The 15,007-nt window shown below is 37.6% G+C and overlaps 1 protein-coding gene across 1 annotated transcript in view; it reads right to left on the bottom strand.

The window, feature by feature from the left end:
- FAM120A (family with sequence similarity 120 member A) overlaps nt 1-15,007 on the bottom strand; it is a 112,659-nt gene that overhangs the window by 75,760 nt on the left and 21,892 nt on the right. The window contains exons 2-3 of the mRNA XM_024117176.3: nt 14,252-14,498; nt 10,792-10,874 (exon numbers count right to left, since the gene is read on the bottom strand). Coding sequence (XP_023972944.1) covers nt 10,792-10,874; nt 14,252-14,498 — 330 coding nt within the window. The remainder of the gene's footprint in view (nt 1-10,791; nt 10,875-14,251; nt 14,499-15,007) is intronic.

Genomic DNA, 15,007 nt, shown 5'->3' with positions numbered 1-15,007 from the left:
GGGAGAAGGAGTTCAAGAGAAACCAGCACCTGCCTGGCCCGGGGCTGATGGGCACAGCTAGGCCTGGGGGGACTGGCGGGGGGGAGGCAGTGTGCCAGGGGAGGGGCACACTGCCTGCTTGACACAATTGGGGTGGTGGTATAGAGAGACCAAAATAGAACCTGAATAGCTATACAGGAGAACAACACTTGTGGGAGGTCTGGGGAGAGGAAAGGCGAGCATAAAACTTGAAAAGTAGCCTGTCCAACATGAAGGAAATGGTGAAGGGACTCCGGGGCCGGAAGTACTTGGAGGGGTCATGAATGACTGATGGGGATAAAAACTTGAAATACATGAAACTGAATATGAAGTTTAGGAACACAAAAACCATTAAAATGAATACAATGGTTGAAATGTTGACAGGGATAAGATTATGTTATTACATGTTAAGGGGTGATTTGAATTTATTAGATAATAAGTTCATATAACACCAACCCTCTGTGAACAATAAATTAGTAGATATGACTTTGGTGAAACACTGGCAAAATAAAGGATGATAAAAGGAATGCCTGAACTTGGGGATGCAAAATCAGATATCCTTAAAAGCTGTGTATACAACATACTGTGTTAAAAAGGAACAAATAAAAATCATAAGAAAGTTTCATAGACAACAACTAACCAAATTTTCAAAAGATGTAGTTAGTTTTATTACTGTGAAAAAGAAGAGACTAAAAAAGCAGATGGGATACAGATAATTCTATACAGTAGTAACATTCATGAGAAAAAACCCACATTCAATATCCCACAGTCTTTGTTAAAATGATTAAAATGATACTACACACAGAAAACTATGTATAAAAGGTCAAAACATAAAAGTTATGCAATTTTTGAACTCAAAGCTGGACATGCTTTGCTTTTCAGAATGTGACTTTAAAAATCCTACAACTTTATCAAGTCACTGAAAAATTATTTTGGACTGCTTCACTATGCCATAAAAACACCCAGCTAATATTTAAAATACACATGATGATAATGCAAAATAAATCTGATTTCCTTTAAAATAAAACCCAACAAACAATCCTATAAACAACTTTCAGAGAACAACAGAAAAATGTGAACATGGACTTAATATTAAATGACATTAGGGAATTATTGCTAATTTAGTTAATGTGATAATATTAATACAATTAAGAGATTATCCTTATTTTTCGGTGGTGGTGATATAAACCACAGTTTTCACAGGTGAAGTGTTATGATATCTGCAACTTACTTCCAAACAGTTGAGTTAAAAAACAAACACACAGATACAAATATACTTTAGAAGAAACTGTTAACAACTGTTTAACCAAGATGGTGGATATATGGATAGACATTTTCTACTTCAACTTTTTACATCCTTAATATTTTTCTTAACAAACTATTAGGAAAAATACATGATAATGATGTTTGTAACCTATCAATAGTTTGAGTTGGTTTTCCAGTAATTCTTCAAACAGCTCCTCACTTCGAACACATGAAACAAGGCAAGCTCGATTTAGATATATGTATATGGTCTGGGATCCTGGGAGTCTCTCACCCCTGCTACTCAAAACTCTAAAAACCTTCTAAAAACATTCCTTCATTTTGTCTCAACTTATAAAAGCATACTGCTTAATGAACCTAATGAGCACAATACTTCTGAGTCCACCTGATTTCGGACTATACTCTTCCCATTCTGCAATTCAATAATGGTATCACCAGGAGCTTGGAATCAAGATTACAAATTGTAGCACTCTGTAAATGAAAACACACATGAAGAACACTCTGGACAATAGCAAATAGAAAGCTGTTCCCCTTCAAGGACAAAAAAGCAAAAGAAAACAAGTAATTTCTAACAAGAGGAGAAAAACTGACTTTTGAACAGAAGTTGAAAAGCCCCATACAAAGAACAGTTAGGAATAAAAAGGAAAACATCAGGACCCATCAGTAAGAAATGGAAAAGAAAGGGGATTCTAGGCAGCAAGAAACAAGATGAAAGAGGCAGGAAAGGAATGCCGCTTGAACTTGCAAGTATCACAAAAGCTCACTATAAGCTAAAACACAAAAACTCCAATTTGGAGGGCAATTCTGACAACAGGAAAAAGTGCATTCAGAAACCGTTCCATGCAACCTCCCTATTACTATGAAGAACTGAGGCCCGGGCTGCCAGCCAGTGTAGGTCCTGACTTCCCAGCTCCCCACCTAACAAGTGGCAGCTATGATCACAACACTAAATAGCAGAGAACACCAGAGCCACTTTACCCAGCAAAGGGAATATGGAAAATTATTGGAAGCCACTCACAAGTACAACTCCAAGTTCCCTAGTGGCTCATACCAATTTCACTACTATGTTCACATCAAACCGTAAACCTTCCCACTCTAGAAAATCGAAGTTAAGTGAGTCTTCTTGGATGTTCATTACTTTCACAAACAGGAAGGGGAGAAAAATAAGAAAATAAATATTAACAAAATAGTACAAATGGACTACTTCTCTAATGAACTTGGGTCTCCTCCATCATTCAAAAAGCATTAAAACTATACACAGATTTTTACAATATTGAAAAATTAGTAAGAAAATTATGAAATTTATCAAACTATGCTAAGATGTTGATCTGAGTAACAGAAGATGATATTATCTATTGAAAAAAATTAGTATTTGTAGGTAAGAAAATTAATACATAAAAACTGTAGCTAAAAAATTTCCACCTATCTAGGTATACGGCATGAAGAATTCCTCTAAGGGAATTTTTAAGGACATTTATATATTTCCCTAAAATATAGGTGCTGGGAACAAGATAAGGCAGGTTGTTTGTTTTTTAAGGCAACACAGATTCTGAAGTTAGGGGGAAGCATGATATTGCTAATTTTGTGGTATATTTCCTTCTACAATAAAGAAACATTATTTATATTATGAAAGTAATAGCAAAATCAACAAATGTTGGAAATGAAATGAATCTGTACCTTAAGTGAGGCTAGTGGATGTTCTGGACCAAGTAAACTCCAATGAAAGGAAGCCAGATCTTCATCAGGTAGAATGTGATTTCCTGGAATACAAACAGGATACCATAAAAGCCATCATCATGAGTGACACAGGGGAAACAATATCATTGCATGTTATAATTTGTAGATTATCTTTGTTAGTTTCAGACTTTGCAATATGACTTCTTAGGACCACCTCATTTGATACACCACATAAAACTTCCACACAGAAATTGAGAATATTTCTTCATCTTTTAATACAAAGCAACATACAGCAGGCAGACTTCTCACAGCTGCCTCAAGTACATCGTGAATTTCCAGTAGAGGCTCAACAGCATTCAAACTGAATAAACTGCATAAAAACCTAAGTAATTCCCCAGCACAGTATTAAGGTCAGTCTGATAATGCCACATGCCAAAAGTCAATTTGAAACAAGTTTTCATTTGTTCATGAGAGACTATGGTTCAAACTGCATTCTGTGAAGTAGGTTCAACAGCAGAGGCAGAATCTATAGTTATAAAATCTAAGGAAGGTTAAGTGACAATGTTTGCTGCCTGTGACATGGATCAACACCCTCCTCCCATAATTTCCAGCACCACCCACAAACAGATGTACAAAGCACAGACTACAACAAGTGCCATCAAGAAGTGCCAATCAGCTCTATGCACTATCACCAGGGCTGTGTCACAAATAAGAACTGTATTCAGCCGAGAAACTACATTTTGCAGGGAACATTCTCCCTTCAGTGTAGTGCTTGGATGCCTGATATACTAACATCTTTGGTTTGTTAGTGGTCTTGACACAATTTAAAAGCAGTAATTTCCTAAATAATTCTGTAATTTTTATATTATGATTTAGTCACCTCCACACTAAGCAGATTCATTAATCAGCTGCTGACAGAAAACAAAACAAGGTGAGTTCATTTGCAATATTGCTAATCATAATACTCCAAACACACAAATACATGATACAGATGTACCGAACTGTCATTATGTCCAGAAGAGCAAAGGTAAGTCCTAACTGTCCAGTTACTAAGTTTTGTACTGCTTTCCTCGGCTCATGGAATTTATAGAACTTTACTGTGAAGTAAGTATTAAGTATCTGAGATTTGTTTTTGAAGCTTCTATCTGAAAAGATATTAAGCCAATTACAACATCAAGAATAGTCTGTTAAATACCATATGCTAACACATATACATGCAATCTAAAAAAAAAAAAGGTTATGAAGAACCTAGGGGCAGGACAGGAATAAAGAAACAGATGTAGAGAATGGACTTGAGGACACGGGAAGGGGGAAGGGTAAGCTGGGACAAAGTGAGAGAGTGGCATGGACATATATACACTACCAAATGTAAAACAGATAGCTAGTGGGAAGCGGCCACATAGCACAGTGAGATCAGCTCAGTGCTTTCTGACCACCTAAAGGGGTGGGATAGGGAGGGTGGGAGGGAGACACAATAGGGAGGAGATATGGGGATATATGTATATGTATAGCTGATTCACTTTGTTATAAAGCAGAAACTAACACAACATTGTAAAACACATTATATCTCAATAAAACTGTTATAAAAAGAAAATTTAAAAAACATTCTAACCAAGAATGGCAATTTGGAAGTAAACTGCCAGCAAACCCCAATTCTGTCACATGTCCTTCTGGACCCAGATTGGGCTAGTCTCAAGAAAAGTGACATCTCCGGTTGAGCCGCCTAGGAGTGCTCAGAGCAGACAGACCACGGGCAAGGTGAGCGGTGTATGTGTGCGCACCCGAGACACAGGGTCGGGAAACTGCCAAAAGAGCCACATTTCCAAAAGAAGTGATCTCTTCCAGTCAGAGTGATGGAGAAGACCTACTTATGAACAAGGCGGAGATTCTGGACCCACAGGGAAGGAAATATGCTTGAAAGTGTCTGCACACATTTTTAAAACTGAGAATATGCCACTTATTTAACATAAAACTAGAAGATTCCAGGTCATGAGAAGAAACAGAGAAAGCAAAAATACCCTAGTAAGCTTCCTTTTGTTTCATTGACCCTATCACTCACCACCCCAGGAATCAGAAGTCGGGCACTATAAACACTCTATCTTTCAGATTGCATTTGGACCACGAATCTCCCCTCCTCTGGCTAGGTCATGCATTTCAGCTCACTCGGAAGAATTCTGCCCGCAGGCCCAGGGCAGGCCCAGTCCCTCAAGAGGAAGGAGCTAAACTGAAAGCAATCCTGTAACACTAGGGAACACAAACCCTTCCCATGACTCTGTCCCTCCTTCCCAGCAAGGTGACCTGTGATCCACCCACAATCTGTAAAACAGAGACAGAAAAGCTATTCTTGAGTCCCAGTGACTTCAGCAGATTCCTCAGAATGCCAAGCTTTCCATCTTCACTTTATTTATTTATTTTAATATTTATTTATGTATTTATTTTTGATGTGGACCATTTTTAAAGTCTTTATTGAATTTGTTACAATATTGCTTCTGTTTTATGTTTCGGTTTTTTGGCCCTGAGGCATGCGGGATCTTAGCTCCCCCACCAGGGATTGAAGCTGCACCCCCTGCATTGGAAGGCGAAGTCTCAACCACTGGACCGCCAGGGAAGTCCCCCATCTTCACTTTAAAACCAACTGGGGACAGGGAAGGAAGCTCTGATGGGAAGATATAAACAAGCAAAAATCTTTTGAGTTCAGTCTTTTATTTTCCATTTAAGGATTCCATATATAAATTTTAAATGAGCAAAGAATAAGACGTCTTACTAAAAGCAAGTTTCCACGACCTAAAAGCTGAAAGCCCAGTACTGTGAATCTGTGCACTGAAATTCCAGACTGTTAAGAATGTGTAGCTCACTGAATGCATGATGATGATGACATTATAATAATATTAGTAGGATGTACATTTAAAAACAATTCTGGAGTACCAAATATCAATCTGTTTGAAGTGGTTCTCTTCCAGGAGTGCAATTATAAATAGCTCTCACTTCCACAATGCATAATGGTTGAATTTTTCAACCTTCCAGGCCCCTAACGTTATTTTCTCTAGAGTCCGAAAAGTCTTTAGATTTTAGCAAGTACTTCTTAGCTCTTATGAAATTACAGGATGACTTTTTGAGAAAGGAATATATTGAGTTAACTTCAATTAACACTAACATGCAAGCAGAAATTCCTTCTTTGGAAGGTCTTAAGTGCCCAAACTGCCACCTCTTGCAATGCCTTAAGACAGCAGTCCCCAACCTTTTCGGCACCAGGGACCGGTTTCCTGGAAGACAATTTTTCCACAGACGGGGAGGGGGATGGTTTCAGGATGATTCAAGTGCATTACTGTTATTGTGCACCTTATTTCTGTTATTATTACATTTATATAATGAAATAATTATACAACTCACCATAATGCAGAATCAGTGAGAGCCCTGAGCTTGTTTTCCTGCAAATAAGGAGCACACAACCTAGATCCCTAGCATGCGCAGTTCACAGTAGGGTTCGCGCTCCTATGAGAATCTAATGCCGCAGCTGACCTGATATGAGGAGCTGAGGAGGTAACGTGAGTGACGGGGAGCGGCTATAAATACAGTTGAAGCTTCACTTGCTCGCCCGCCGCTCATCTCCTGCTGTGCAGCCCGGTTCCTAACAGGCCACACAGACTGGTCCATGGCCCGGGGATTGGGGACCCCTGCCTTAAAAGGTGGAACTCAGAATAATTGAAGCCCATCTTTCTATTCATGCACAATTTATACACAACTTTCTTTCAAAAAGGATCCCAGGAAGTCTGATCATCAATCTCACTCTAGTAAGGTTGCACAGTACGTTAGATATACCATAAAACTCAAAATGCCTGAAATCATGCTGCTCTTCTCTCTGGCAGCTGGCTCCAGTGTGAAACCCAGGCAGGGGCCACGTACGGTGGATATGAAGATCAGTGGTTGGCTGGACACTGATCACAGCAGGTGCAGCTGCTACCCGCTTCCCCTTCAGGGAAGCCAAGAGAGAGGAGATCCTTTGAGTCCAGGCTTCATCCTGAGGGTCCACTGAGAGCCTTGCCATGGGCCCTGACCTTGAGAATGTTGGGGTTGCATGGACTGCATGGTGAGACACAGATGGCTCTTCTGTCTACCTCCACGTTCCTAGGGACCCTAACAGGCTACTCACCCAGAACCAGACTCCCTCCTCCCCGGGGTCAACTGCCACATCCTGTCCCTAAAGACACTGGTAAAAAGGATTACTCAGTGACTTCTGGTAGCATGTAAAAAATATAAAGTTAGAGATAACTTTTGGTAAAACTCTAGGTAAATTTAAAACAAAATGTTCCTAATCTGACCTGACAGACTGCCCTGGTATACAGCTGCCTCAGGGAACAGATAATGCTGGTAAAGGAAGGTGACTTGGGACTTCCCTGGTGGTGCAGTGGTTAAGAATCTGCCTGCCAATGCAGGGCTCATGGGTTCGATGCCTGGTCCGGGAAAATCCCACACGCCGCAGAGCAACTAAGCCCATGCACCACAACTACTGAGCCCGTGCGCCACAACTACTGAAGCTCACGTGCCTAGAGTCCGTACTCCACAAGAAGAGAAGCCACTGCAATGAGAAGCCCACGCACTGCAATGGAAGAATAGCCCCCACTCACCGCAACTAGAGAAAGCCCGTGCACAGCAACGAAGACCCAACGCAGCCAAAAATAAATAAAATTTAAAAAAAAAAAAAGGAAGGTGACTAAAAATAAGTGAACCTGAAGGTAGGGTTATATCAATAAATACTAAAGACTATTTAAATCAGAAAGAGAGATGTACAAGAGCTAGGACTTAGAGCTTTGAGAAGAGGCAGAAGCAAGCAAGGGAGCTTTCAAGGACGTATTTTAATTTAATTGGACACACAGAGGGAGAAGGAGTTCAAGAGAAACCAGCACCTGCCTGGCCCGGGGCTGATGGGCACAGCTAGGCCTGGGGGGACTGGCGGGGGGGAGGCAGTGTGCCAGGGGAGGGGCACACTGCCTGCTTGACACAATTGGGGTGGTGGTATAGAGAGACCAAAATAGAACCTGAATAGCTATACAGGAGAACAACACTTGTGGGAGGTCTGGGGAGAGGAAAGGCGAGCATAAAACTTGAAAAGTAGCCTGTCCAACATGAAGGAAATGGTGAAGGGACTCCGGGGCCGGAAGTACTTGGAGGGGTCATGAATGACTGATGGGGATAAAAACTTGAAATACATGAAACTGAATATGAAGTTTAGGAACACAAAAACCATTAAAATGAATACAATGGTTGAAATGTTGACAGGGATAAGATTATGTTATTACATGTTAAGGGGTGATTTGAATTTATTAGATAATAAGTTCATATAACACCAACCCTCTGTGAACAATAAATTAGTAGATATGACTTTGGTGAAACACTGGCAAAATAAAGGATGATAAAAGGAATGCCTGAACTTGGGGATGCAAAATCAGATATCCTTAAAAGCTGTGTATACAACATACTGTGTTAAAAAGGAACAAATAAAAATCATAAGAAAGTTTCATAGACAACAACTAACCAAATTTTCAAAAGATGTAGTTAGTTTTATTACTGTGAAAAAGAAGAGACTAAAAAAGCAGATGGGATACAGATAATTCTATACAGTAGTAACATTCATGAGAAAAAACCCACATTCAATATCCCACAGTCTTTGTTAAAATGATTAAAATGATACTACACACAGAAAACTATGTATAAAAGGTCAAAACATAAAAGTTATGCAATTTTTGAACTCAAAGCTGGACATGCTTTGCTTTTCAGAATGTGACTTTAAAAATCCTACAACTTTATCAAGTCACTGAAAAATTATTTTGGACTGCTTCACTATGCCATAAAAACACCCAGCTAATATTTAAAATACACATGATGATAATGCAAAATAAATCTGATTTCCTTTAAAATAAAACCCAACAAACAATCCTATAAACAACTTTCAGAGAACAACAGAAAAATGTGAACATGGACTTAATATTAAATGACATTAGGGAATTATTGCTAATTTAGTTAATGTGATAATATTAATACAATTAAGAGATTATCCTTATTTTTCGGTGGTGGTGATATAAACCACAGTTTTCACAGGTGAAGTGTTATGATATCTGCAACTTACTTCCAAACAGTTGAGTTAAAAAACAAACACACAGATACAAATATACTTTAGAAGAAACTGTTAACAACTGTTTAACCAAGATGGTGGATATATGGATAGACATTTTCTACTTCAACTTTTTACATCCTTAATATTTTTCTTAACAAACTATTAGGAAAAATACATGATAATGATGTTTGTAACCTATCAATAGTTTGAGTTGGTTTTCCAGTAATTCTTCAAACAGCTCCTCACTTCGAACACATGAAACAAGGCAAGCTCGATTTAGATATATGTATATGGTCTGGGATCCTGGGAGTCTCTCACCCCTGCTACTCAAAACTCTAAAAACCTTCTAAAAACATTCCTTCATTTTGTCTCAACTTATAAAAGCATACTGCTTAATGAACCTAATGAGCACAATACTTCTGAGTCCACCTGATTTCGGACTATACTCTTCCCATTCTGCAATTCAATAATGGTATCACCAGGAGCTTGGAATCAAGATTACAAATTGTAGCACTCTGTAAATGAAAACACACATGAAGAACACTCTGGACAATAGCAAATAGAAAGCTGTTCCCCTTCAAGGACAAAAAAGCAAAAGAAAACAAGTAATTTCTAACAAGAGGAGAAAAACTGACTTTTGAACAGAAGTTGAAAAGCCCCATACAAAGAACAGTTAGGAATAAAAAGGAAAACATCAGGACCCATCAGTAAGAAATGGAAAAGAAAGGGGATTCTAGGCAGCAAGAAACAAGATGAAAGAGGCAGGAAAGGAATGCCGCTTGAACTTGCAAGTATCACAAAAGCTCACTATAAGCTAAAACACAAAAACTCCAATTTGGAGGGCAATTCTGACAACAGGAAAAAGTGCATTCAGAAACCGTTCCATGCAACCTCCCTATTACTATGAAGAACTGAGGCCCGGGCTGCCAGCCAGTGTAGGTCCTGACTTCCCAGCTCCCCACCTAACAAGTGGCAGCTATGATCACAACACTAAATAGCAGAGAACACCAGAGCCACTTTACCCAGCAAAGGGAATATGGAAAATCATTGGAAGCCACTCACAAGTACAACTCCAAGTTCCCTAGTGGCTCATACCAATTTCACTACTATGTTCACATCAAACCGTAAACCTTCCCACTCTAGAAAATCGAAGTTAAGTGAGTCTTCTTGGATGTTCATTACTTTCACAAACAGGAAGGGGAGAAAAATAAGAAAATAAATATTAACAAAATAGTACAAATGGACTACTTCTCTAATGAACTTGGGTCTCCTCCATCATTCAAAAAGCATTAAAACTATACACAGATTTTTACAATATTGAAAAATTAGTAAGAAAATTATGAAATTTATCAAACTATGCTAAGATGTTGATCTGAGTAACAGAAGATGATATTATCTATTGAAAAAAATTAGTATTTGTAGGTAAGAAAATTAATACATAAAAACTGTAGCTAAAAAATTTCCACCTATCTAGGTATACGGCATGAAGAATTCCTCTAAGGGAATTTTTAAGGACATTTATATATTTCCCTAAAATATAGGTGCTGGGAACAAGATAAGGCAGGTTGTTTGTTTTTTAAGGCAACACAGATTCTGAAGTTAGGGGGAAGCAGGATATTGCTAATTTTGTGGTATATTTCCTTCTACAATAAAGAAACATTATTTATATTATGAAAGTAATAGCAAAATCAACAAATGTTGGAAATGAAATGAATCTGTACCTTAAGTGAGGCTAGTGGATGTTCTGGACCAAGTAAACTCCAATGAAAGGAAGCCAGATCTTCATCAGGTAGAATGTGATTTCCTGGAATACAAACAGGATACCATAAAAGCCATCATCATGAGTGACACAGGGGAAACAATATCATTGCATGTTATAATTTGTAGATTATCTTTGTTAGTTTCAGACTTTGCAATATGACTTCTTAGGACCACCTCATTTGATACACCACATAAAACTTCCACACAGAAATTGAGAATATTTCTTCATCTTTTAATACAAAGCAACATACAGCAGGCAGACTTCTCACAGCTGCCTCAAGTACATCGTGAATTTCCAGTAGAGGCTCAACAGCATTCAAACTGAATAAACTGCATAAAAACCTAAGTAATTCCCCAGCACAGTATTAAGGTCAGTCTGATAATGCCACATGCCAAAAGTCAATTTGAAACAAGTTTTCATTTGTTCATGAGAGACTATGGTTCAAACTGCATTCTGTGAAGTAGGTTCAACAGCAGAGGCAGAATCTATAGTTATAAAATCTAAGGAAGGTTAAGTGACAATGTTTGCTGCCTGTGACATGGATCAACACCCTCCTCCCATAATTTCCAGCACCACCCACAAACAGATGTACAAAGCACAGACTACAACAAGTGCCATCAAGAAGTGCCAATCAGCTCTATGCACTATCACCAGGGCTGTGTCACAAATAAGAACTGTATTCAGCCGAGAAACTACATTTTGCAGGGAACATTCTCCCTTCAGTGTAGTGCTTGGATGCCTGATATACTAACATCTTTGGTTTGTTAGTGGTCTTGACACAATTTAAAAGCAGTAATTTCCTAAATAATTCTGTAATTTTTATATTATGATTTAGTCACCTCCACACTAAGCAGATTCATTAATCAGCTGCTGACAGAAAACAAAACAAGGTGAGTTCATTTGCAATATTGCTAATCATAATACTCCAAACACACAAATACATGATACAGATGTACCGAACTGTCATTATGTCCAGAAGAGCAAAGGTAAGTCCTAACTGTCCAGTTACTAAGTTTTGTACTGCTTTCCTCGGCTCATGGAATTTATAGAACTTTACTGTGAAGTAAGTATTAAGTATCTGAGATTTGTTTTTGAAGCTTCTATCTGAAAAGATATTAAGCCAATTACAACATCAAGAATAGTCTGTTAAATACCATATGCTAACACATATACATGCAATCTAAAAAAAAAAAAGGTTATGAAGAACCTAGGGGCAGGACAGGAATAAAGAAACAGATGTAGAGAATGGACTTGAGGACACGGGAAGGGGGAAGGGTAAGCTGGGACAAAGTGAGAGAGTGGCATGGACATATATACACTACCAAATGTAAAACAGATAGCTAGTGGGAAGCGGCCACATAGCACAGTGAGATCAGCTCAGTGCTTTCTGACCACCTAAAGGGGTGGGATAGGGAGGGTGGGAGGGAGACACAATAGGGAGGAGATATGGGGATATATGTATATGTATAGCTGATTCACTTTGTTATAAAGCAGAAACTAACACAACATTGTAAAACAATTATACTCCAATAAAGATGTTAAAAAAAAATAGTCTGTTAAAACTTGGGTCAAATACTTAAATGAGTATTTCACTCAACCTTTCTAAAACAAAACATCTTATATAGCTATACTTTCTATTACAAAAAGGAGAAATTATACTTTCTATTTAAAAAAGGAAAAATAATCTTTCTTATTTGAGGACGTTGAAACTTTTACAAAAAATCTAAACTAAAAATGTTCACCCAATTAAGCGTTTACCTATAACTTGCCTAAATTTTCTGAAGAAATTCCAAGCCTTAATTTATTACTAAATTATTCACAATGTTACTATTGTTTTTCATTTCTTTTACTATTTCACAAAATAAGTTAGCTAGAAAAGTATTAGTTGGCATTATCTCCCAAGAAATGTATTCAATGTTTCCTTAAATAAGACAAACAAATATCCTTCCCAAATTAGTTAAGGCATCCATATTCTAAAAGCATACAATTTTCCCATTCATTTAAAGTCAATTGTGGTAACATTTAAGTAAATATGAAACTTTTCATAATGTGCCCATCCACTCCATCATTTTTTAACATTTGAGTAAATATCCTTTTATATTTTAATGTCTAAAAATATGAAAGTACTACATATATTCAGAAATTAGGTTTTAATCCTCCAAATCCCAAGTCACAGGAGTTCACTAAGAAAATGAACAGAAAATAGCCAAGGACTAACTTAAAGACATGTATTTGAGATTAGATCCAAATAAAGACAACTTGTAAAATCAGAAATTTTTTGACTGATTTGTAGTTATACAATTTGAAATGTTATCACCAAATAATATATGAAAAATTATGGCTGTCTCACTATAATTTCTAGTTGTATAAAACTTTTTTGGAATGTTTATTAAAAATCTGATAATTAGGAATTTCTAAAAATAACCCACAATATAATCCCCCTCTTAAACATGACCAGATCAGGCTGCTAAGCACTACAGAATACAAATTGAGAGAGTACAATAAGATCGCACTTTTCTGGAGACCATATATCTTTCAAAAAGGGCCTGCGTGTCCCAAACAGCTCTCAATCCCATCACTGAAATTCATGGATGTTACTCACAGGAGGGCTTTGCTCAGAACACATTTACTTATACTGTGGACATAATTTTTACAAACTCTGAGCAAACTAGAGCCGGATATTCAAGTAGCTAGAAACATGTACATTCCAAGCACAAGAAAGGGAAGTGGACAGAAAAGAAAGAAATAACTATAAACTACAGACATAAAGTGATAAATAAATATATTACCTACTGCCAAGTTATTTTTAAGAGAAAGAAATTAATATATAAAATCTTAGTTGAAACCAGATTTCATCCTTTCTAGGTATTCAGCATAAGGAATTCCTCCAAGGGAGTTTTTAAAGACATTTATACATTTACTTAAGATGCAGGCACTGGAAACAAGGTAACGTAGTTTATTCTTGTTGTTTTCCTTTTAAAGTAGTGAGAATCCTGAAAATGAGGGGAAAACATGACAGTGCTAACTTCACAGCATATTTTCTTCTATAACAAACATAATTTGTGCCAAAGGTTTAAATGTTTAATTTTCGTAAGTGAGACTGTGTTAACATTTGTGATTTTTAAATGTTATTTTCCCCAACTTTAAGGGCATTTTTTTTCACAAAATTAGTTTATCAGCCTAGATGGAACAATACATAAACAAACACTTAAGAACAAATGAAGCACATTTTCAGTGACACCAAAAAATAATGAGTAAAGAATGTTACTGAGGAGAAGCCCAGCCCATTCCCTTGTTCTTTTAAATTTAAGTAAGATACAATTCAAAACATTCTAGCATTGAAATTTAAAAAAAACAACAACAGTATGTCCTGAGTATAGAACTCCTTTATAAAATGAATTTTCACACTGCCCACCTACCTAACAGAGCAGCAAAGATAGGGAAGCGGTTTGGGTTCAGGTCCAGCTGCTTGGCAACCTCGTGCATCAGATATTGGCTTGTGGTGAGACTTTTCCCATTCCGGCTCAGTTTTAGGGCATGGGCACTGAAATAGTAGGGGATGTTGCACAGGGCATAATCAGAGTCGTATGCAACTAAGCCGTGGAAGCCGTTTTCTCTGCAGAAACCGATCACTTCTTGATGATGATCCTCGATGCTCTGCGCAACCTGTGCAAGTGAGAAGACCACTTCGTCAGAGGCCAGGCACCACTGCAGCATGTGCTCAATACACAGACATATCTGTACAGAATCTGTAAATTCCAGATATGGAAGATATGCAAGAGAGCCAAACAGTCAAAACTGACAATAATAAAGTATGCAGCACATTGCTCAAATAAGAAATTTCAGTGGGAAATAATCTCCTGGTCAGTAACTTATGATCCCATCCAGACTGCAAATTAACTTTCAATTTCTTATCAAGTTCAAAAATCACCCTGTTTAAAAATACACAATGCCAGGTGGCCCCTGTGACAGTATTTTGAAGGAAAAGAGACAGATGGGAAAAAAAGAGACAGAAGAGGAAAATAAAGAAGTGTAAAGGAAGGAGACAGAGAGAAGCCAGCCACTCTCAGTGAAAACAAAATAATTTCTTCAAAGTAAATCAAAGCAAATAGGTGAAAAAACCAGAAGGATTAAAAAAAAAAGCCACGTATTATCCATCACCTTCCTACTAGTTA

The sequence above is a fragment of the Physeter macrocephalus genome, chromosome 9 (genome assembly GCF_002837175.3).
Source record: "Physeter macrocephalus isolate SW-GA chromosome 9, ASM283717v5, whole genome shotgun sequence".
Taxonomy (NCBI): domain Eukaryota; kingdom Metazoa; phylum Chordata; class Mammalia; order Artiodactyla; family Physeteridae; genus Physeter; species Physeter macrocephalus.
This window is presented reverse-complemented; position numbering and strand designations above follow the sequence as displayed.